General features: G+C 36.3%; 2 protein-coding genes and 1 long non-coding RNA gene across 5 annotated transcripts; 2 read left to right on the top strand and 1 right to left on the bottom strand.

Moving 5' to 3' along the window:
* The first annotated feature begins 110 nt into the window (after window positions 1-110).
* On the top strand, window positions 111-15,039 carry mon2 (Mon2 homolog, regulator of endosome-to-Golgi trafficking). Of its 3 annotated transcripts, XM_043424444.1 has the most exons (25): window positions 111-306; window positions 400-645; window positions 850-981; window positions 1,070-1,252; window positions 1,387-1,623; window positions 1,773-1,898; window positions 2,000-2,197; window positions 5,211-5,463; window positions 5,543-5,696; window positions 5,995-6,234; window positions 6,417-6,706; window positions 6,798-7,168; window positions 7,372-7,584; window positions 7,771-8,109; window positions 8,211-8,358; window positions 8,650-8,903; window positions 9,036-9,170; window positions 9,259-9,512; window positions 9,642-9,804; window positions 9,989-10,132; window positions 10,207-10,520; window positions 10,653-10,837; window positions 10,978-11,221; window positions 11,327-11,409; window positions 11,553-15,039. In XM_043424444.1, the coding sequence occupies exons 2-25, from the start codon at window positions 526-528 to the stop codon at window positions 11,720-11,722; spliced, it is 4,950 nt and encodes a 1,649-aa protein (XP_043280379.1). In that variant the 5' UTR covers window positions 111-306; window positions 400-525; the 3' UTR covers window positions 11,723-15,039. The 3 variants fall into 3 exon arrangements, with proteins under 3 accessions (XP_043280379.1, XP_043280380.1, XP_043280378.1); XM_043424445.1 differs by having other exon boundaries at window positions 111-645; window positions 11,333-11,409; XM_043424443.1 differs by having other exon boundaries at window positions 111-645.
* Window positions 10,611-11,038, bottom strand: LOC122413842 (uncharacterized). The gene is made up of 2 exons (XR_006261631.1): window positions 10,900-11,038; window positions 10,611-10,822 (listed from the first exon to the last, which is right to left on the bottom strand). It is a non-coding gene; the product is annotated as an uncharacterized lncRNA (long non-coding RNA).
* A 138-nt stretch (window positions 15,040-15,177) lies between the features above and the next one.
* On the top strand, window positions 15,178-23,030 carry Crk (Crk proto-oncogene, adaptor protein). Its single transcript, XM_043424460.1, has 3 exons — window positions 15,178-17,476; window positions 17,932-18,287; window positions 18,365-23,030. Exons 1-3 carry the CDS (start codon window positions 17,442-17,444, stop codon window positions 18,844-18,846), a joined length of 873 nt encoding a protein of 290 aa, XP_043280395.1. The 5' UTR covers window positions 15,178-17,441; the 3' UTR covers window positions 18,847-23,030.
* Window positions 23,031-24,421: the final 1,391 nt, after the last annotated feature.

Raw genomic sequence — 24,421 nt, 5'->3', positions numbered from 1 at the left:
TCGTATAACGTTTTGTTTCGGTTGGGCTCAGTGGTCTCAGTGTTGTTTCTGATAATTCCGAACCGCGACTCTAGATTCCGATGACACTTCGTGTACGTTCGTGCGTGTTACGGACAGCAGCGAACTGACGAACTAGCGAAGTAGCAAAATAACCCTTCCTGCCAACTGCCAACTCATCTTCGTCAATCATTTTACGCCGCAAACGAGTGTGGTGTTGCTGCCTGCCTTTATTTCAAATCTATATAAACAATTGATCGAACATAAAACCATTTTTACGATGAATCGTCGTTGTCTGGTCGTCAACAAGTAATTTTATCTTTACGCTTTATATTACACATGTCAAATTTTCGGTGCTCCTCCGCGATGGTTGATCGTCGTTGATATATGTTTTTTTTGAAGTTATAAAGTGTGGCGATTATCCTCGTTATGACGAGTGCTAGTGCGATGAAGTTCGATTGATAACCAACAAAACAGAAAATATACATCCTTTAATATATACATATAACGCACATATAAACAAAAAATATGTCAGCCTCGGCGGTCGGGTACAGCCCGGAAAATAATACCAAATTTTTGGAGTCTTTGCTCGCTGATTTAAAAGTATTGAGTGTTGAAACGAGAAAAAAGTACCCACAAATTAAGGAGGTTAGTATCAGTCAACGGTGCTCGATTATAAATCCGCTACATTTCCTTTGCGCAGTCCACAATAAACATTGCAATTCGTGTTATGATCATTGTCATTTTCGCAATCTACCTTATATCATGTACATTACGTATATCGTTGCGTTATAGCATGAAAAAATAAAAAATTCAACGATAAAACTTGTGATTGTTTTTTTTTGCATGAAGTCATGTGAGGAAGGAATAACAAAATTGAGAACTGCCTCAAACAATCCTGGAACTTCGGTCTACTACATAGTAAACCAAATTCTGTATCCTCTGGTACAAGGCTGCGAATGCAAAGATGTAAAAATTGTAAAGGTAATCTCTTAAATGGAGTACATCGAAGAATTTTTCCTAACAATCCTAATGCTCTTTTATTGTTGGAATTTATTATTTTTCTTTCTAGTTATGTTTGGGTATGATGCAAAGACTCATAACCCAACAAGCTGTAGATCAAAAAGGTGCCCGTTACATCACCGATGCCCTGTGGATGCTCATGGAACTTGGTATGGAAGAAGTTAAGGTATTGCAAACCGTGACTCTCCTGCTCACCAGCAATACCGTTGTTCATGGAGAAACTTTGGCCAGGGTATACTCTTATATCCTACATTCTTCTTCAACAAAATCTCATTCCAGTTTGCAGGATTAACTCGAATATGCACCAATTATATCCCTTGAAATTTCTATCACCACTACGTGGAAACTATCTTTTTTCTTTTATAGAATTTAGTTCTATGTTTCCGTCTTCACTTCACAAAAGACTGCACAACGATTAATACGGCCGGTGCAACGGTGAGACAATTGGTTTCATTAGTATTCGAACGAGTGGTAGCGGAAGACGAAGAAAACAAAAGTCCCAGGGAGCCAGATAAGGATTTTCTAGAGGAACTAAAAGTTTGCACCAATCAACCGCCCAAAGGCTTGGCTCCTTGTGCTGCCGATGCATTTCTCATGTTTCAGGTATGTAACCCAAACCTATGTATGGATTTTGAGAAACCGCTCTTGGAACTTTGAATTTTATATTGACACAATTTTCCATTAGTTTGCTTGAGAACTATTTGATTCTAGAGCAAAGTAATTAGGTTTCTCCAATGTAATTTGTTGTTTAGGACTTGGTCCAATTGGTAAACGCGGATCAACCTTACTGGTTAATCGGAATTACAGAAATGACACGAACGTTCGGCTTGGAGCTCTTGGAGTCTGTGCTTACAAATTTTTCATCAGTTTTCTTCAAAGTGTGTAATAATGATTTTTTGTTTGAGAAATACAATATTTACTATTCTATAGATAACAATATTTCAGTAAAGTGGATATATTTGAATTTTTTGTGTTGCAGCATCCAGAGTTCAGCTTTCTGCTTAAAGAACGAGTTTGCGCATTAGTGATAAAACTGTTTTCTCCCAACATTAAATATCGTAATTCAGTGCCAGCCTCGATGCAGCCAGCAACACCGCTTGATAAACCATATTTTCCAATTAGTATGCGTCTACTTAGAGTCGTTTCGATACTCGTACAAAAATATCATTCGCTTCTGGTAAGTTGATTAGAAAAAATTTTGATTTAATAATAGCTTCAAAATTAATTCAATGCATTTTTCAGTTTCCGTTGTTCAGATTAATCTGAAATTATATCGTAACTGAGAAAAACATTCATCAATAAACATTATTCAAATAAAATCCTAAAACCTACCAATTCCACGGTTCTATCGATTTGTGAAAAATGTAATACTTGAACACTATTGATGAAAAGTAGGGGAACGCTAGTTGAGATTTCTTTGCAAACAGCATTTTGAAGGAGACACATGGAGCTTCAATTTGCGTCCTTGTGAAACATTTTTCATTTTTTTTTGGTCCGGTACATATTTTTGAAGTTGACCGTTTTTCAATTTTATTCTGGCTCTTGAAAATCACGCACATGGCTCGTAGAAAATTTTTCCAATGGTATTCTCTATGGAAAATATTAAGGGGGGAGTCGTAGCTGTAACCTCTAGAGGACCGGAAAACCGATATATCGGCTGTCCCTGTGATATGAACTTTGTTAATAGTTTATATGTGATACCAGATGCTACTTTGAATACTTTTTAAGAGCGATTTTAACTCTCAAATGCCGGTCTTTTAAAGGTTAATTTCGTTTTTTAAAAAGTTGCGTGCGATTTTTTTTCGCCGCGTCATCTCAATTTTTGCGAAAAAATAGTGTTTTTAGAACGTTGTAACGGTAAAACTATGAGGTTTTGGCGAAATGGACAATAGGGTAAAAATGTGTATGCAATCATGTTGTACCTGCTAGAACTCTTTGAGAATTTCTGGAGGAGATTTTTTGAAAATCAATATTAGTCGAAATTCTGATTTATGGAATCATCGCTTTAACTCGGGAATTATAGGGTGCGTGGCAAAATGTTAAGAGAGGTATCTTTTTTGTTTTTCTCTGTAATAATCGTTAGAATTTTTTCACTATTTTTTTTCGAAATTTTTTCCAAATCCTCGTTGTCAAAATTTAACGCATCATCGAAACAATCGGTTGTCGTATCATCGAACTTGACCGAAAGATAAGATTGACTTGTCCTACATCTGCCACAGATCTATGGCAAAAGTTGTTGGACGCTTGGTTCAGTCTGAAAGAAAATCTTATTAATCAAGCTTATTAATCGAATGTCGCGAATCGTAAAGGCCGTCCTGAAAGCCAGAGGCGGTTTTTTCGATGAAAAATTCTTACAAATGAGGTGTAAGATATGATTTCTGATATTAATTTTTTTTTTTAGGAAAAAGTGTGTCGTTGATATAAAAAAAAGTTAGTGGAAATGTCAGTGTATTCAAAATTGATAATGAGAACTTTTTACTCTTCTGTTACTTTGTCTGAAGCCTGATAGTGTCGAAGATACGATAAATGATTGTTTCGACGATACGTAAACTTCTGACAATGAGGATTTTTAAAGAAATTCTAATAGTTATTATAGTGAAGAACAAAAAATTTATCTCTCTTAGCGTTATGCCACACACCCTATAATTCCCGGGTTAAAGCGGTGATTTCATAAATGAGAATGTCGGCGAAAAATGATTTTCAAAAAATCTCCACCAGAAATTCCAAAAACATCCTTGACGATTTCGCAAAAACTTCATAGTTTTGTCGTTACGTTGTACTTTCTAAAAACGCTATTTTTTTCACAAAAAATGAGATCACGCGGCGAAAAAAAATCACACGCAACTTTTTAAAAAACGAAAGTAAAGCTACTACTCCTCCTGTATAACGTGTTTTCCATAGAGAATACCACTGGAAAAATTTTCTGCATATCATGCGCGCGATTTTCGAGGACCAAAAAAAGTTGAAAAACGGTCAAATACCAAAATATGTACCGGACCAAAAAAAATGAAAAATGTTTCACAAGGACGCAAATTGAAGCTCCTGTGTCTCCTTCAAAATGTCGTTGGCAAAATTTCGATATCACTTTTTTTGATTGAGCAACTTAACCTTTAGTGCGTCAAGAAATCTCAACTAGCGTTCCCATAGTTTTGGCCGGCAGTGTGGAATGACTCATACATGTGTGAGACATTAATTTTTTTTCAGAGACCTAAATTTCGAGTGAAACATTGATTCTTTAAATACTTACATTTTTTTTTATGCAAAACGAAAAAATCGAGATTTCCATATCATAAACGTTGATTAAATTTTTTTAAAATATAAGTCACTTTTGCGACCGCTAAATACATTTTTGGAATCTCAAACGGTAAATATTCGGAAGTGCGGCTTTTCTGAAAATCGCAGTTAGTTTTTTTTTGACATGAAGCGCTTCAATTGGTCACCACTAACGATATTCCGTCGGGGGAGGCTGACATTTGATATAACAACCATAAGTTATGGGGTTTTGAAGTTGTTGGAAAAATATGATGAAATATGGTATATTTGAATATTTTAGAGTTCACAACAGGACAGGTACACACACACACACACACACACACGCGCGCGCGCACACACACCTTGTCCGGAACCGCGCACACATTGAAGGTGTTCTAAACCCGCCCAGTGATACCACACATACATCGAAAATGCTGTGAATACACCCACCGATTTTGCATGAACATCGCGTGTGTGTATCCAGAACATCTTTTGATGTGTGTGCGAAATCGTCGTGTGGGTTCAGAACACTTTCGATGTGTGTGCGGAATCGTTGGGTGGATTTACAACACTTTCCATGGGTGTGTGGTATTGCTGGGCGGGATTAGAGCACCTTTGATGTGTGTGTGTGCGCGCGCGCGCGCGTGTGTGTGTGTGTGTGTGTCGACCTGCCTTAATGTGAACTCTTAAATAGTCTGATATACTCTAAATCCCCGCATTTTTCCAACAACTACAAAATCCCGTAACTCATGGTTTTTATGGAAAATGTTAGCCTCCGACGACGGAATATCGTTAGTGGTGACCAATTGAAGCAGTCCAGACGAAAAAAAAAATTTTATCCCCATTTTTGGGGGGAAAAGCCGCACTTCCGAATATTTACCAATTTTACAATTTCTCGTGCGCATGAATAACACGAGATTAAAAAAATTATTATTCAGGTAACGGAATGCGAAATATTTTTATCGCTGATCGTTAAATTCCTCGACCCGGATAAGCCACCTTGGCAACGTGCATTAGCACTCGAAGTATTGCACAAAATGACAGTACACACGGATCTGTTGACGAGCTTTTGCGAGTGTTATGATCTGAAGCAGCACACGACCAATATATTCCAAGATATCGTCAACAGTTTAGGCGCCTATGTCCACAGCCTCTTTATCAATCCTCAAGTCATTGGACAACCTGGGTCAGGTAAAATTCTAACATTTCCGAAGGTCATCTCCAAAAATTTTGATACAGGCTCGAGTTTAATTTCATTTTTTTCCTTTAGGCTCAGGAGTTTCACCGGCTCAGAGCGGAGCTCCAGCTCTATTGGCTGGGATGCCCGTTGGTCCTGGTGTCTCGCCACAACCGGGTTTTTACTCGCGAGGCGTTTGGTTGCCGGTTGTACAGACATTTTCCAGCGGTCAAGCCAAGCCTACGTAGTAAGACAAAACGAAACGAATTCTAATCAATGTCGTAGTACTAAAAGCGGTAGTAAAGACGCCGAATTGGACCTCACTGAGTCGGTTCATTCTGCTTACATTCTTATCCGTCCTTGCACGGTGCGTGCGATCAAAAGGAATAAGATAACATCGAGAGCTATGAATCGGAGAAACAAAATTGTGGTCTTTCAATTTCTATTATCTTTTTATCGTTTCAAATCTTTTCTCTTTTAATTGATATATATTTTTTAAACACTTACACAAAGATTGATTCACAAAGAAACTTTTTATTTTTCAGCCTCGAAATGTTGGATAAAATCGACCCACCTCAAATTCCGGATGGTTATGGAATCAGCATTGCTTATGCGTGTTTACTCGATATAATAGGCTCGATAGCACTCGCGGTGATTGGGCCTAAAGAACAGGGCGCCGAAAGCCAGTATAATCCTACGGAAAATGAACGACGATTGCACACACAATTGATTAATTCGAGCTGGTGTGGTCTACTCGCAGCGCTCAGTCCACTCGTTGACGCGAGGTATTATTCTCATTGATGAGATAAATTACGGAACAAAAAACAATTAATGCTCATTTGTCAGATCCGCTAAGCTCTCGCGTATACAGATATTCGTTGCTGCATCACGGTGAACGATAACTCATTGAAGACATGAACTTTTTACTTTACAATCGACTAACTTATCTTGAAATCTTCGATATTAGTACAGACGAGTCTGCGACGGAAAACGTGCTCAAAGCCATTCAAACGTTTGCATCTATCTGCGGTCTGTTGGATCTTCAAACGCCTCGTGACGCTTTCATTACGGCGATATGCAAAGCATCCTTGCCTCCTCATTACGCCCTCACGGTCTTGAACAGCGCACCTCAGGGAATCCCCTCGGCAAGGTCTCAAGAATTATCTCAATTCAATCCCACCAGTGCTGGTGAACCGGATTATCGGCAGCAAGTAGTTGCTGTTGGAACTCCTCTGCCCACCGCTTCATTGCCCATTGGTATGGAATTGACTCGGTATTTTTTCTCCCAAATACACTTGGGTAAAAATTTCCCCAAATCCTTTATTAAACATGAGGGTTTTTTCTTCAGGCGCTCAACAAGGCCCTGTGATGTTGACAGCAAAAAATCTTCAATGCATGCGGGCCTTATTGTTGCTGGCTCATTGTCACGGTAGCATACTCGGAAGTGCGTGGCATCTCGTTCTCACAACTCTCCAACATTTGGTTTGGATACTCGGCCTGAAACCATCGACCGGAGGATCTTTGAAAGCGGGTAGAACTGCAACTGATTCGAACGCGGTTCTCACCACCGCTGTGATGGCAGATTTGCCAGTACTCAGCGCCATGTTGAGTAGACTCTTCGAGAGCAGCCAGTATCTTGATGACGTAGCACTTCATCATTTGATCGATGCTCTCTGCAAGTTGAGTCAAGAAGCCATGGAGTTGGCTTACTCCAACAGAGTGCGTAACTCATTCGTTCAATTTTTTCTATTCTACACGACTTTGTATGTTCATTTTTTGAACGAATCCACCTTGGTTATTAGAATAAGTTTGAATATATACAGAAAAACATACAGAAAACATACATGAAAGAAGTATGTTTTCGAACATTTTCAAATTTTTATTTTTATATAAAAACATATATCGATACTTTTTTTTTTTAGGAACCTTCTTTGTTCGCGGTTGCAAAACTTCTCGAAACTGGCCTTGTAAATTTGCCACGTGTAGAAGTACTCTGGAGGCCACTGACAAATCATTTGTTGGAAGTTTGTCAACATCCGCACATAAGAATGCGTGAATGGGGTGTCGAGGCGATTACCTATTTGGTGAAAGCCGCTTTGCAGCATAAATACCCTCAACCTCTGCGGGATAATCAAGTAAAACGAAAAAATTTACAGAAACCGAATTCTCGCGCTAGTAACCTCATTCGAATTAATGTTTAAGCGCATAAATTTTGTAAAATCCAATTATTCCAGAAATATTAAACATTTCAAATATTGTTTGTTTATAAAGTATTTTCTTATTGGGCAGTTCGATAAATATTTTTTTTTTTTTTTTTACAGAAATTACAGACGTTACTGTTGGGTCCCTTGTCTGAATTGTCGTCAGTAAGACATGCCGACGTGAGACAACGCCAGCTGGAATGCGTTCTCCAAGTTCTTCACGGTGGTGGAGAGACTCTGTATCATGGTTGGCCATTGGTGCTCGGTATAATCGGTGCTGTTTCGGATCATCATGGAGAATCACTCGTCCGCATTGCCTTTCAATGTCTTCAGTTGGTTGTTACGGATTTTCTACCAGTCATGACATGGCGTTGCCTTCCACTTTGCGTCGACACCGCAGCAAAATTTGGTTCCCAGACTCAAGAGCTTAATATTTCACTGACTGCAGTGGGATTAATGGTGAGCAGATTTCAGAGGGAAATTTCTTTGTCCGTTGTGTGAAAAAATTTTGATTTTTTTTGTTTATTCTTTACAAATTTATGAAAATTTATTTTTTGCAGTGGAACATCAGCGATTATTTTTATCAAAACCAGGAGAAATTGTGTTTGAGTTTGAGAGGCGATACAGGCTCGGTTTTTCCCGATTTTCCGGGTACAACGAATATGCCACCATTTGATAAATTGTGGATGTGCCTTTACACGAGACTAGGTAATTCATGTGGCACGGAAATAATTTTTTTTTTGCATATCGATGAAAATGAATCGTTTCGAATCAGAATTTTCGTTGCCGTAGTGTTTATACTTGTTTGCAAATTCGTATCATGCACGATATTCAAGTTTTTATTGGGATCTTTCTCATGGATTTCGTAATTAAATCAATAAAGTATATTCCATCGATTTCAAAGAAAATGGAGAGGGGAAATCAAAATTTCGCGCATTCCAATTTGTAACGTATTTATTGTTCTAATTTGTAAATATTGAAATATGGATATGGTCTTAGGTGATTTGTGCGTTGATCCTCGCCCTGCGGTGAGAAAATCAGCGAGCCAAACGTTGTTTTCAACTATATCTGCACACGGCGGACTTTTGCATCAACCCACGTGGCAGGCGGTACTTTGGCAAGTGTTATTCCCCTTATTGGATAAAGTACGAAATCTTTCAAGCTCCGCAAGTAACGAAAAAGTCGATACCAGTGGGACTATATTGATTCATCATAGTAGAAATACTGCACAAAAACAATGGGCCGAGACGCAGGTACGATTATTAACAAAGACGACCTTTGGGACTAGCAATTTTTTTCTCTCGTTTCGGTTAGCGTAATATGATTTTACAAATTAAAACGAAACTTCCTACTGATAATACTAAAAATATTGATTATTTCTCAAGGTTCTAACACTCAGCGGTGTAGCAAGGGTATTTAATACGAAGCGGCAACTGTTACAAATGTTGGGAGATTTTCCAAGGGCCTGGTCTCTCTTACTCGAATTTATCGAACATTCTGCACTCAGCAAGAACAACGAGGTAAAAAATTATTTTACAAAATCAATGAAGCTTCGTTATTCACATCATTGGAAGAATGAAGAATTTTCACGTTTTACATTTTCCTTAGGTATCGTTAGCGGCGTTAAAATCATTCCAAGAAATTCTGTATCTTCAAAAAAACGGTGACAATTCGGAGGATGTACCTGCGGGTGGAGATTCAGAAAGTTTGTGGATCGTAGCATGGCGTGTTTGGTTGAATATTGGAATCGAAAGTTCAATGCCACCTCCGGACGATGAAACTGAGCCTTACGTACCCTCGCAAGCTTTTCTGACTGCTCTTGTTCATATATTCCCAGCAGTCTTTCATCACATAAGAAATAAGTGAGCGAATAAATATTTCATCACTAATGAAAAATTTCTTCAAAGTAGCGTATCAGAATTGGGATAAAAAATTGTTATTGGTTTTTCAACAATCGTTTACTCGTAACGATGGCATTTTTTTATTGCAAGATTTACCGGTACGGACCTTCAAAAATTGTGTACAGTACTGAAGAACGTAGTCGAGGTGCCTGTTCATGGAGAATCGACGGCTTATATATTACCCACGGTGCCAGACGTCGTGCTTACACAATTGCAAGATGGTGTATTGCATTCTATGGAACTTTTGCAAAAAGTAATGTTACTCGATTTGATCGACGTTCGAATTGTTAATGCAATTAATCGATTGATACAAAGTATCCTTGCCTTAGTCATCGTTTATTTACAGTACGATAATTACGAAATAATACACCATTGAAGAGAACTTTATTAACATGTAGCTTGTATAATAATTTACATAGTTTTTGTTTCTCTCTCAGGAAGCTTTAAATGGTTCAGACAATTTGCGGACAATGATAGGCTTGATATTCCTTCAATTGCTCAATTTTTCGAAACTCGCTTGTCAAGCACCAACTTATGGAAAACTGCAAACGAAGCATATATCACAAGTCAGAGGCATATCGGTACGTTAAAGCAATGCATTAATATGAGGAATTTTTGGTATTGGGAAAAACTTTGAATCTTCATGATTTTTTAGGCCGATTGGGTTACAATGAACTACGTGCCCTTTGGGGAAAAAGCGTTAACGATGGTGGTGAATCTTTATCAAAAAACAGCATCGGAGTCGATTGTTATTGAGGGCGAAATATTGCGACATGTGATCGAAGCTCTGCGGGTTCCCCTATCCATGAAATACGCGTGTCCATCAGCAACGACATGGAAACTTGCTGTCACAAGTTTATTGGCTGTATTGCACATAGGGCTTCCTCTAGCACGAAGTCATCCCGACAAATTTCAAAGTATGTGGCCCGTACTGGCAGATACAATGGATGATTTTCTGTTCCCGAAAAGGTTCGAGCTTTATAATTTGATTTACAAGCTGTGCTTTGGCGTTGAAAAAAAAATCGCTTAGAGTAATTAAAATATACTAAAATCGCATTGTTTCGTAACAGCTAACGCCTCATACAATTTATTTCGATTTAGTCCAATAAAGGTCGAACGTGGATTGGAAGAGATACAAGCGGACGAAGCGGTCGATTGCCAGGTGATGGAAATGTTAAGGAACGAAGTCTTGCCCCATTCTCAACGTATACCGCATCAATTTATCCTCCGAGTTGTTATGCTTTTGAATAAGGGTTCCATTCATTCAGCAACTACGACAAATATCGGTAAAAAAATGTTCCATAAACCATTTTCAGGATTGATATTATCATTGGTGTTTTATCATTACCATTATTATTAAATATGCAAGAGCTCACTGAACGAACATGCTTTTTTTTTGTTTAATCTCCGTTGCTTTGCAATGTAGAAAAAAATGGGGAGACGAAACTGCGAGAAGAATTCGCAAAGACGTGTTTTGAGACGCTTTTGCAATTCTCCCTTCTCGACGGTTTGAGCAAACCATCGGACATATTGAACGACGTAGCGTGTGAAACCGACGAGGGCGGAGTCGCTGGCCGATTAGCCGTCACCGCTCTGCTCCACAGATTTCAAGAAGTTCTCTGGCGCTACATCGAGGACGAGAGACGCAGCGGGAAATGTCCATTGCCAAGGTGGTTTAGTTTCTTGCTCCGACCCCTAACCCTCTCTAGTTTCGTAGTTAAAAATGTCAGCAATCAATCCTTCGCTCAAATTCTCGTTGTTATTCTGCTTTCTAGATTCAGATTGTCTGAAATATCATTTGTCCTCAAGGCGGTCGCGACTTTGGTCGTATCTTTGAAAAAAGCACCACCTAACAAAGGTATAAAGTTATGAATAGAATCAATTATTAATTAATTCGTAAAATTCAAGACTATGAATATTCTACTTTTCATATTATAAGACATTTAATACAGGTCTTAGGCATGAATTACTTTACCGATTATCATATTTTTTTCTTCACAGTCGAAAGATCAGTTTGGGAGCAGTTAATAGGTCTGTATCCTTGTCTGGTCGAATGTACAATAGCAACAGCGTCGACGCAAGTATCTCGATCGTTGCGCGAAGCTCTCATGCAATATCACGATCTTTTGCGACCGCCGATAGAAAGTTCACCAGCTTCGAACGGTGTTTGATTGTCGCATTCAGCGTTTCTCGATTGTCGTAGAGCCAATGTGAACCACGCAACGAAATGAACGCAAAAATACACGACGAAGCCGAGAAATCCACGGTATGAGCAAATTTAGGTGCGACATGATTTTTTTGTTGAAAATCTTCGCATTTTGCAAAGTGAACGTGTTTTTCGCAGTGGTAATGAAGCGAAAATGAGTAGCTATGTTTCCTATCGACGAATTTGATTCTGGTGGAAAAAGTGAGCAAAACTTTCAGGCGAGTGAGAGCCCGATAAATTCCGACATTGCTCGCTCTATTGTTATCGGTATTGTTACTTGAGAGGAAAACGTTGAAAATAACAAAGACGAAAATATATATATATATATATGGGCAGATCCAATACGTTTTGACCGCAGCCTGCGCGCTTGGATCAGCGATTTGGCTGCCGATTTTTTCTGGAAATGTACGTGATAAAAAAAAAATCCCCCAAATTTGAAGTCATATCATGAAATTTTGACAGTAGTACAATTTTTTGAAATTCTTAAAAAGCGAATTCTTGAGCCAAATCAAGTAGCTTTGGGAGGTCATGTATAAAAAAGAACGTGGTAATGTAGAAATATTCGTGTATGCAATGACAGAATATACCTAGATGAAACACTTGAGCCGTCTTGCAAAATTATTGCAGTGGCAGCGTTTCAGAAATACAAGAAATTTTGTAATAATCGTTATTTAAAAATAGTGTGCTAATTCAACCGGATTTTCGTTTGGAGTGAAATACTATTTTTTTCTCATAAGTGGAAGATTGAAGAAGAAAAATGTTGCTTCATACGAATCGTTAAGCCTCATAGAGTTCACATGAAAGAATCGTGAAAATGGCTCAAAAATTGGCTTTTTAAGAATTTCAAAAAGTTGTACAACTGTCAAAAGTTCATGAAATGACTTTAAATTTGGGGCATCGTTTTTTTTTATAACGTACATTTCCGGAAAAAACGCAGGCAAATCGCTGATCCCAGCACGCAGACTGCGGTCGAAAGGTACTGGATCTGCCCATATGTATTAGGGTGGGTTAAAAACATCGACTTTGTTTTTTTGGATCTGACACAGAAAAACTAATTCTTAGGCATCTCTAGAAAGTACTCACCAAAAACGAGCTCACGGTTTTCCATTTTCATTTCAATCTCATATAAAAATAACCAGATTTTACCATTAATCGATTGTTAAGCCGATCCCTCCCATATATTTCTGTAGAAAATCGAACGCTCTTCAAAAAAGGCCTCTTACATTTTTTTCATTAATCTAACCATTTACAGGATATTTGGGGTTGAAGGTTGAAGAATTTATTGAAAAAGTTTTTTTTAATTTTTAGTTTGGTTACTTACTGAAAAAAAGGTCGCTTCGGTTTAATCGATTACTCTAAATATTGAGTATATTTTTGTATTCGAATTCCAATCTGTACAGATTTTAATAGTTTTGTTAACAACTATTTTAAATTTACCCATATTATTCATGAATTTTGAGAATATTCATAAAAATTTGAGTTCATTTCTATATAATAACAGCTTCTAACTTACGTCTTATCTTTTGTTTGGAAATAATTTTTTTCACGATATTATCATTTCCAGAAGTCAGAATATGATTTTTTTAAAAATTATTCGATGTCAGAATAAATGGTCCAGAATACAAAAAAAAACTTCAAACGTAAGAAATCGGCAACACAAAAACAAAAAGAATTAACATTTCAGAATGAACTCAAAAGGTTCTCAAAATGAACTTTAAATGAACTCAAACAAAAGAGTTAAAAAGTCAAATTAAAGCATCGAAAATTTATTCATTTTGTTTCTTATTACTTTAAAATATTACTGAAAAAATTTATTCACATATTGAATAAGCCAGTTGAAAAATATTAAATCAAGAGTCTAAATTGTGTTGAAAACAAAATTATAAAGAGAAAATTTTTATGAAAAATTGATTAGAAAGAAATATATTCCCAAACAAAAGATAAAAACTGCTATTCTATCGATATAGACTCAAATTTTTATGAATATTGTCAAAATTCATGAATTAAAGGGTAAATTCAAAATAGTTATTAAAAAAACTCTTAAAATCAGTACGCATTAGGATTTGAACAGAAAAATATGCAAAACTGTTAGAATAATCAATTAAACCGAAGAGACCTTTTTTGTAGAGCGTTCAATTTCCTATAAAAGTATGCCATACTTATTTAACAATAATTCCTTTTCAGTAACCAAACTTGAAAAAAAAAAATTTCAATAAATTCTTCAACCTTTAAGCCGTAATATCCTGTAAATGGTTAGGTTAATGAAAAAAGTGTTGAGAGGCATTTTTTGTGGGGCGTTCAATTTGCTATAAAAAAAACGTGGGAGGGATCGGCTTAACAATCAACCATAGACAAAATATGGTTATTATTATATGGGACTGAAATGAAAATGGAAAACTGTGATGAGGAGGATCTTCCTCTTAATATTAAGAGCTTATTTTTGGTGAATACTTTCTAAAGGTGCCTGGAAACTAGTTTTTCTCTATCTGATCCAAAAAAAACGAAGTTGATTTCTTTGACCCACTCTAATATATATACATATATATACATCTATATAATTATATCAAAGAGGCCTTAGTCCATACTCTTTCCGAGTAGTATCGAGTGAAATATGTATGTTACATACGAATTTTTGAAGAAAACGGAACGAAAAACGTTATTCTTTTTTATAGATGTGGGAAAAACGTAGAACAATGTTTCTCAACCGAGTTGGCGGTACAATCGCTCTTGTAAATGACGCTTTATTAAAATAAAAAGAAGGTATATTGTTCGAAACAAATGAGAGCATGATACGAAAACTAATAGAAACTCTATTCTCGATGCCTCGCAATTTTTTTTTTCAGAGACTTTAGCATCAATTTTGTCGTTTGGGAGTTTACGAGTAAATCAAACAAATCATACCGGTTGCCATTTTCAAAGCGCGAACATCAATCGTTTCCTGTTGAAATATTAAAAAATGAGATCGCACGAGCATGCAACTTTTACAAATACAAAATCTAATGAATGGGCTTTGCAAGAAAGACCATTGGCTCATTCGTACAATTCGATTTCACAACTTAGGTATCGTCAGAACAACTGAAATCATATTTCGGGTGGATCAACTAGGGAATGCGAGAAAACCCTATACTTAGGCGCGCGATATTTATTTCCTCGATATCTTGCAGCGTTACATTTGTTTGAGTTATTTGCATCAACGTGAAGTGCTTTTTTGCATATAAAATGAAACGAAATTAGAAAAAGTACATAGTTGAAATTTTATTAAACATTAGATAAAAAAAAAAATAAAATAAAACAATGACTGGTGCACTTATTAACTATACTATCATGGCATCTCAAGATACTGAAAACAATGGGAAAACAAACGAACGGTGATGCTAAATGTAACATACTTACACTGACTGACGTTTCTAATTTTCGTTCGAGTGCTTTGATAATAAGATTTCATAAAGTACTTTTGTAATTAGTATGTATGTATAGTATGTGAACTTATATATATATATATAAGGGAAACCGGGGCAAAAAGTTGTGCCTGAGGAAATATCCTATTCTTTAGAAGTTTGGGAAGCACCAAGAAACTTACTGTAATTTTTTGCGATTTTCGAAAGAAAAAAGAAATATTTGGGTCACAATGAAGTACCCCTAAAAAATTGATGAAAATTTTTTTCCATTAAAATAAAAAATATTAGAATCCCTATAAAATTTCTCCTTTTTTTCTTTTTCATTTTCTTTTATCAATCTTTTGAAAAATTAGAAAGTTTTATTCCTTTTTCCTTTCTGAAAAAAATATACCAAATTGCAAGAATGAAAAAAAAATCGCAAGTACTGAATTTTGCCCCGGTACCTCGTTTTGGGCCGGTTTCCCCTATATATTCAGAAGAATATACCTATAGAGAATCGCAAGTTTCTGTAATTTTTTTTCGGATCTAAACGAAGAAATTCACTCATGTTGAGGAAATCATAGAATATCGTGTTATTTTCTCCGTTGAGATGCGCAAACGCGATATTCCCGTTTACAGACAAAATACAGTATTGTGAGCGACTAAGAGATGCATCAATTTGGTCTGGTTACATAATCAATCATCAGTGTCATGTGAAATTAATATAGCATTCAATGACTATTATTATCATCATTATTAATATTCGTATTATTATTCTTTTATTATTATTATTATGTGTATAGTGTAGGAATATTTATGATGTATGAGCAATTTTATAAATTTATCAATTTCCTTATATTGCGTGCAATAAAACGGTGTTAAAAAAACTTATGTGATCGAAAATAGGTCTATTTTGAAGGAGTCTAATAAGAAATTTGGCAAATATCAATAATCTTCTTCGAATTCTATTTGCGATTGGGATAAAGAGGATACCATGGTTGGTTTTTTAACCATTTTCACAAAGGTATTCGCTTACAATTGTATTTGAAAAGTTTCTGCAGAGTCCACAAGACGGTTGCCTCGAATCGACAGAGCAAACAAGAGCAAGTATTTCCGCTGAAAATATTTAGTAATATATACGAGAAAATAGTACATGGATTGGTCACCGGAAGCGCTGTTGACGATCGAGACGCCGCGTACGAACCTTTTGTTCGTTTCTCTCGTCTCGTCTCGGCATCTCACAACTCCGGACTCCGGAGCGTATCTACAGTAGACTCCAGCATCCACGACATAGTGAATTACATCCATTTTTTGTATTCATCTTTCCTTTCTCTCATTCTAATCCCTACCAATCCCTACTTCTCGTGGCTCGTGGTCATTCTGGCAAAACCATCACGCCTATATTATTCCACCACTTTACGTTTCTCTCACTCTGTTTCGAATCGCAACATCGCGTATCAAACACGACAGACTATATTCATGTGGGTGTGTTAGAGTTTTCTCATCTCACTTACTCGTGAATTGGAATTGGCCGAGCGACACTCGCGACCATATTAGCTGGACATTCCTCCGTGATAAATTTGTTGGCAATTATCGTCAACGAGAAAAAGAGAGGGAACGAGTAAGCGCGTTCTGTAATCCGGCCATTGGCAAGGAAATTATAAAAAGAACCAAAAGAACTAGGATCCTATGGTTGAGTGCAATAATCATCGCATTGAAATCTCGAGGTTGATGTGAGATCGAACAAGAGAAAGAGTCTGTTTCCCCTTAGCAGCACAAACAAAAGTTCGCGTGCTCCAGAAAACTTGCAAGAACATTTGAAAAAGAAAAAAGAAAACATGTTCTTCGTGGTGACATTTGCCGTTTTTAATTACGATTGAAACGCGTGACTCTCGTGTAACACCAAAAAGTGCACATTTCTCCTTTGGATTTCAGTGATTCGTGCATGTGTTGATTTAGTTTTTTTTTTATTTCACTTGTCTGTCAATCGACGCATCGCACCGTGCTTCGTTGCGATTGTAATCCATATATACATACATATAGATACATATTCGAATTCGATCTGTATCGGTCATACAACTCGTTGGAGAATTACGTTTTTTTTCGAGGGAGTGAGGAGAAAAAGAAACTCGTTTCCACGATCGACTGATATGTCCGTGATTAACCAGCAGAGTCAACGAGATTTTGTGATGAGTTAGTGAACGGTTGTTGTTGTTGTTTTTTTTTTTCAATCATTATCATCAAGGAACGGTTTTCGTTTAATAGAAAGAGAAGAGGCCGATTGCACATTGCTAAACATTTGTCACAATGGCAGCTACGTTCGATGAGTATGATAAAAACAGGTATGGCACTATTTCATATCATCATAATAGTAATAATAGAATAACGAATACAACCATTTTTTCAATGTTTGCCCCTATTTTTGGCAAAAACGTACGTTTTTTTGGTATAAAAAAAGTAACTCCTGCTTGAAAAATTTTGGAAATATTTAAATTGGAAAGTAATTATTTTGATGTGCCTGTATTTAACCGTAACATGATTGGAAAAATGAAGAGTGATTCTTATATTTTCATGCCTAGAAAGTTTTCTCAGGTCAAAATGTTTTTTTGATCCCATGCAAATTTAACAAAATATCAACCCACAGAAGGTTGGTCAATACTTGAAATTTTTATTCATGATTTATCATATTTTTATGATTAATTGTATTAATGGACTAACAAGATGCTATTATTATTTTTAAAAGAAAAATGAATCTTCATTTTTCCATAATATGATAACCATGTGTTTCTTTGTCTAGCTGGTACTTTGGTGCAATGTCCCGACAAGATGCCTCAGATTTGCTCATGGGAGAGAAAGAAGGTGGTGTCTTTTTAGTGCGAGACAGTACATCGATTCACGGTGATTTTGTATTATGCGTCAGAGAGGACAGCAAAGTTAGCCATTATATTATAAATAAAATTCAGCACGCTGACCAAATAAGATATCGCATAGGAGACCAAACATTTGCAGACATACCGAGGCTTTTGGCTTTTTACAAACTCCACTATTTGGATACAACGCCATTGATAAGGCCTGCGCCGAAAAAAATTCACAAAGTCATAGCAAAATATGATTTTGAAGGGAACGATCCGGATGATTTGCCATTCAGAAAAGGTTCGATATTCATTTTGCTCTTATTACAAAAGTAAAAACTAGTTGATTAACAGATAGTTTGGTTTTTGGGGGGGTAGGAGAAATATTGACTGTGGTAACGAGGGACGAGGAGCAATGGTGGACGGCAAAAAATAGTCTTGGCCAAATGGGTTTGGTGCCAGTACCATATGTGCAAAAGTACGAAGACGAGGCTCAACCAAACATAGATAACAGCTCTCGGCAGGATTCTGGAATTGGCGGGAGTTTGGGTTCTAGCTCAAATACAAGTTCGACCCAACTATCGTCGCAGATAGGATCAGATACACCACCAGCAGCGACGACTCGTCGTTCCAATATTCAACGAACATTACCGGCATTCGCCAAAGTTAAGCAAGCTCGTGTACCGAACGCTTATGACAAAACCGCGCTAAAGCTCGAAGTTGGGGACATAATAAAGGTTACTAAAACTAACATCAATGGACAATGGGAGGGAGAGCTGCATGGCAAAGTTGGTCACTTTCCATTCACCCACGTTGAGTTCGTTGACAACGAGACGGGCGAGGAAAATCAAGATATGTGAAAAACCACGCGAAAAGAAAACATAAGGAAATAATAAGAAAAATCGAGAATAACCGAGGGAGAAGGAAAGCGAGAGAGAGAGGGAGGAGGCGAGAATAAACCAAGATTAAATGATATTGGGGCTTGCTGCGTTAAAACGTAATGAAAACTTTTTTTTTCAACGTTTCGTAGGGATTGTTTTCCACTTCTGAGCTATGAAGTTGAGTTACATTTTTATAAATTAAAACTGAATCTGCGATCGAAATTTCAATGATTTGAATATTCACAAATTGCTAATAAACAAAAAACCTGTTACGTCTTAATGACACAAACTTCGGTACTAACAAAAAGAAGCGGAGAGAGCGAAGGAAGCCTCCTACTCGTTCTAAAGGGGATTAGAGAGGTGAAACAAAAGAACTATTTCGTGTACGAAAACGTCAGCTGTCTCTCAGCAGCTACATACGTCAATATAGTGAAACTTTCAATTCCATATGTTTAAACAATTGCGTATCTTAAGGATTTCGAATCGCATAAAATATGTAGTTTGTAATTATACCATCATCGGGTAATTCTTTTCTTATCTCATTGTCATTTTGTTTGATTTCTTGCGCTGTTGTAAATTCGCGAGATAATTCCGTCAAATTTTTTAACTACGGTGCCATTAAACTTTTATTTTTTAAGTCTCAGTTTTATAGGGCAGCTCAATCATTTATTTGCACGACCATCTAGCGTATTCGACCCTCCGTTATTTTATTCTATATATCTAATTTTTGAATTCAAGTTGTGAAACTTCCACAATGTTTCATTTCGTGTAAAGTTAAATTTGTGACTGAAAAAATTGCCCCAGTCAAAGTACTTTCCGTTTTTCGAAATCGCGCATTTTATCGCCCATCATGCATAAAAAAAAAAAAATACGATAAATAGCATTCATTTTTAAATGCAATGGTCTTGAACGTAAACCCAAATTAGCGGGTGACAAATTTTTCTTCCCAAACTACAATTAGTTCAAAAAGTCGATGTCTTCTAAGGTTCATTTGGGTGGGGGAGGGTAAAACGATTTTATTACCTCAATAATGCATTTTCTGTTGGTACGACGGCAACTGTACGTTCTAGTCAAGCCTCAAGTATAATTTGGTTTCTTTGTTTTTTTCCCTATTTTGTTTTGTTCTGTAATTTCATGCGAATTGTATGAGCGAACAATTTATTATAATTGTGTCTGAAAGCGGCGTGATAAAAGACAAACAGAGAGAAAGGGAGGGAAAGAGAACGAGTGTGTATTAAATCACGAACTTGTAATGTATATCATGTAAATGTTTTTATTCATTGTACCGTGAATTTATGAATTGCGATTATTCCAAATAGATCATTATTTTTTCAACTTCATATAATTTGTCTTGTTTGCAAAAAACAACATATTAGATTAGCAAAATTAGTGTAGACGCTCGATCAACAAATCATGGTGACGATAATCCCGATAGAGCAAATATAATGTAAAGTATTCGGACACGCGCGCGCGCCCCTACATATATTTGTATATACAGCCATGACCAAAAGTATAACGCACCTTGATCTATCGGTTTTACTAGTAAAATGTTGTCTTCGAGAATTTACGTAAATGTTTGAAAAAATGTGTTTTCGCGGTGGACTTTTCGAACAATACGGTTATTCGGATATGCGAAAGAAATGACTACGAAATAACATCCGCTATGTAGTAACAACAACGGTAAATAATCAGAATCAGAATAAGGTTCTCACCTCCGATTTCAACCATTTTGAAATAAGTTGTTCTGGACATCGTCCCGAGTAATTTGATATTTGTAAGGGCGGTTCCTAATGCTTTCGGAGATACAAGGATTTTTGTGCGACTAACATGTACTACGAACTCGAGCATGCAGGAACGCGCGTGAACGCATAAATGTAAATATAAACACAAATGTCTCTAATTTACGACAATCGGTCTGTTCAGTTACGATTTTCTATAAAAATTGTGTATTTGGTGAATCTTGGTCACATCAATGACTAATAGGGGAAATTGGGGTAATTCGAACGGCCTAAGGGAAATTGATTGATAACCAACCACATGATGAAATTACAAAATAAATTTTTTATCTATTTTACTTCTTGATATCTTGTTTACAATTTCCGATGTAAATTTTAAGAAATAGATGAAAAAATTGCTAGGTATTTTGCAAAAAACAACACTCCGTAAAATTCAGATTTACTCCGAACTTTCGGGGTAATCCCGCGCGGTCCTTGGGCTGAATCTAGATTGCATTAGAAATTGCTACACATATTGTAAACATATTTTCGCTTGTGCAACTTTGTGAGCCCACATTTCACACTCCATTCACATAATCATACGTTTCAAAACAAAAATAACTTTTTTGTTTTCATATCGTTCACTACTACATCTATGCACCCAGTATCACACGTTGGTGTTTTCTTTCATATGTATTTCGACGTTACTGAAATTTGAAAAAAAGTAATCGATATGGGGTAAGAGCAGAATGTCCGGAATTCTTTCAAATAAGCTGTTCAAAATTACCTCAAAATGCGAAATTTCACAAATTAATTAGTGATTAAAAAACAGTAAGGTAAGCCCAAGTTTGAACTGCGTTAATGATCCTTATATGGAATAAGGATATTAAATTAATTTTTTTAATAACATTGAAACTGTTTATTCCGTAGTTTTATTGATTTAATGTATAGACAAAAATTAGATCAAGATTTACTTTATTTTATGATCGGTCTTACTTCAAAGAAAATAAATCACTTCACGCCTCGAACAATGTGAGTACACTAAACATCGATAGGGTTATCGCATGAGTTCAAGTGCGTGAAAGTGGGCGGGGGGTCGGAGTGTAAAGATACTGCGGTGTCGGATTTACCCTGCGTCCGGAATTACCCCATTCTCCTCTGCCCAAGTACCCGTATGAAAAAATTTGTTTAAAAATGAAAAGAAAATCCAATCATTAATGTTCTAGGGCGTATTGCGCCGGGGAAACGGATTTATTGGTTAAAATCCTAGGAGTAGGGGTTTGCAGGGTTTGAATTTTATATGAGTGCACTTCCATAAAAATAAAATTTTATAAAATTGAACTCGTTTAGAATTCAAATCCTGCAAACACCTACTCCTAGAATTTCGACCTATAAATCCGTCTTTTCGGCTTAATACGTTCTAGGATTTTAACGATTGGATTTTTTTTTTTAATCTTTAGGAAATTTCTTCATACGGGTATCCTAGCGAAACTATTAGAGACCGCCCTATACAATTATATATAACAAATTACTCGGAACGATGTACATATTCCAAAATGGTTGAAATCGCAAGTGAGGACCTTATTCTGAATATTTACCGTCACATGTGTTTATATTTTATATCAAACCACGAAAATACTGGAGAAGAAAAAACTAAATTTAACTTCGATCGATCTAACGTCTACGGTTCTTTCCAACGGTCAAAGTAAAAAAAGTACGGAGACAAATTTTTAAATTCGACGATTCGCTTTACAGGTTTCGTCAATTATATAGTGTTTAGTGTGCCAAAAACAGCCATGGTCTCTATGACCAAGATGGGGACCTACACGACATAATAAATAAAAGAATTTTAATAATATGTACTGGATGTAATATTGCCTTCGAACAAAAATGTTGCTTTGACTGATGTACAATGCCTAATCCTTTTGGCCAATATTGGGTAGGAGAACAGGGGTGAGCAAATCGGAACATACGCCCAAAGAGGTACGTCTCTCGGAAGGATATAAAAATAATTCGGTCACTCAAGAATTGTGATAAAATGATCCACGGACATCAGATGTTTCAAAATATTCAGCTATGCATGCTAAACTGAAATTGTCATATTTTTAATGAATACATGCGAATCTGACAAACGTGTGTCTTGAGAATTCGTCGAATTACTTGAATAAAAGATTGTTTTGTTTCTCGCTATTTTTTCTGAAAAAGTATGAACTAAAAATGATCGTGATGTTAAGTTGTTATATATTTGAGAAAAACCGTAGACAAATTCCATCACTTGATTTTGGGCTGTTTCACATTTCCGTCGAGTTGTATAAAAAAAAAAAATCAAGAAAGCAATGTGATGAATGAATAGTAGTTTGATTGTATTATTTATCAATCCGAAAGGTATATTCTTCGTGAATTATTTGCCGGCAATTTTGAAGCGAATAAACTGATTTATTGTTCTCACCTCTCCCCTACATATGAATCATTTTGGGGTTTGGCGGGACGGCGAAAAAAACTATTCCGATAACCGGTACATGTCGTATATTCGTCATGTATACGAGAAAGCGTTGTGTTTTGCAAAATTGCATTTTTTCCGTCTCCACGATCGATCAAAGTGACCCGGCATTTTTAAACGTTTCTTGATCTAAAAAATATCACCGTCGCAGGCTGACACGGTTTCCATGAAAATTTCACTATTTCAAACGGATATTTGAGTTTCGGAGTGTTTGCGTTAGATTAAAAAAATAGGATTTTAATCATTTGAATGTTTTATGCTCTTAAGGTAGATGAGTGAATATTCGCTATCCAAGATTACGCAATGATGTTTTTTTAGGTAAAAATAAATACGTACTGTATAGATTCGCAAAATTTGGACGCTAGTTACCGTGTAGTTTAGCAGCAAATTAATTATTGAATATCGACTTTTCTCTGACACTTATCACTCCAGCACATGAAAGTTGTACACTAGGGTGTGTCATTTCAGGGCAACATTTTTTTTTTCAGGTGCTCACTCAAAAATCATACATAAAAAAAAACATAAATCAGTTTATACATAAAAAAAAAATTGTCGCGAAAGGAGAACGCGGTTAAAAAATATTTAGAGGTTCATCATCGGCCTTATACTTTTCTCATTTGACTAACATTGAAAATGTGCTTCCTTTCATTGATATTGGTATTTCTCAGTCCGATTTCATATCGTCGGGTTGTATGGGTGAGTTTTTGTAGGAAATTGAATTGGCTACAAAAAAAGTCCTTTGAGAAAAAACGCTCAAGTCAACTGTTTCCGAACTATTACTATTCAAAACGAATTTTAGATGAAAACGTGTTTAAATCTACTTCTCGACTGATTTTTCAAAGATATCGTAAATGAAAATTTTATATGAAATTGAATTTCCTTTTAAGCAAGTCATGTGAATTAAATTTTTCGATTCAACCTTTCACGACTGACGTGAGCTCAAGATATATTTTACGAATAAATGTTCTAGGAAATTTTTCACAGCCATAGAATTTTATTTTAATACCTATTACAATCCGAATGTTAAGAATATTGAATGTACGGTCTTGTAATTTTGTTTTTCCAAATTTTTATTTTCAGATTCAGATTCGTAGTTAGGTACCCGAAAAACTTTCAAGTACCCATTGCAGTTTCACAATCATCAAAAAAAACTTGATGTATTTTGTCTACCATATTATATCGGATAATTCGTTTAGGAGTAAACCGAATTTAGCTTCGCTGCCCCGTACAGCTACAGTAGCTCAGCAACGCTCATTCCGCGTTTATCTCCAAATTCAAAAGTCGCGCGGTAATAACAAATGCCCTGAACTTTGGGGTTGGAAAAAAGTCTGAAACCAGT

Source organism: Venturia canescens, chromosome 7, assembly GCF_019457755.1.
Source record: "Venturia canescens isolate UGA chromosome 7, ASM1945775v1, whole genome shotgun sequence".
Lineage (NCBI taxonomy): Eukaryota > Metazoa > Arthropoda > Insecta > Hymenoptera > Ichneumonidae > Venturia > Venturia canescens.
Note: the sequence above shows the minus strand (reverse complement) of the source record. Positions and strands in the feature narration are given on the sequence as shown.

Bases quoted from the DNA above. Each gene is read 5' to 3' on its own strand.
- mon2 (XM_043424444.1), top strand. From the start codon at position 526: ATGTCAGCCTCGGCGGTCGGGTACAGCCCGGAAAATAATACCAAATTT. The intron at 1,899-1,999 runs GTGTGTAATAAT...TTTGTGTTGCAG, and splicing joins TTTCATCAGTTTTCTTCAAA to CATCCAGAGTTCAGCTTTCT. The intron at 10,133-10,206 runs GTACGTTAAAGC...ATGATTTTTTAG, and splicing joins CACAAGTCAGAGGCATATCG to GCCGATTGGGTTACAATGAA.
- Crk (XM_043424460.1), top strand. From the start codon at position 17,442: ATGGCAGCTACGTTCGATGAGTATGATAAAAACAG. The intron at 17,477-17,931 runs GTATGGCACTAT...TTCTTTGTCTAG, and splicing joins GATGAGTATGATAAAAACAG to CTGGTACTTTGGTGCAATGT. The intron at 18,288-18,364 runs GTTCGATATTCA...TTGGGGGGGTAG, and splicing joins TGATTTGCCATTCAGAAAAG to GAGAAATATTGACTGTGGTA.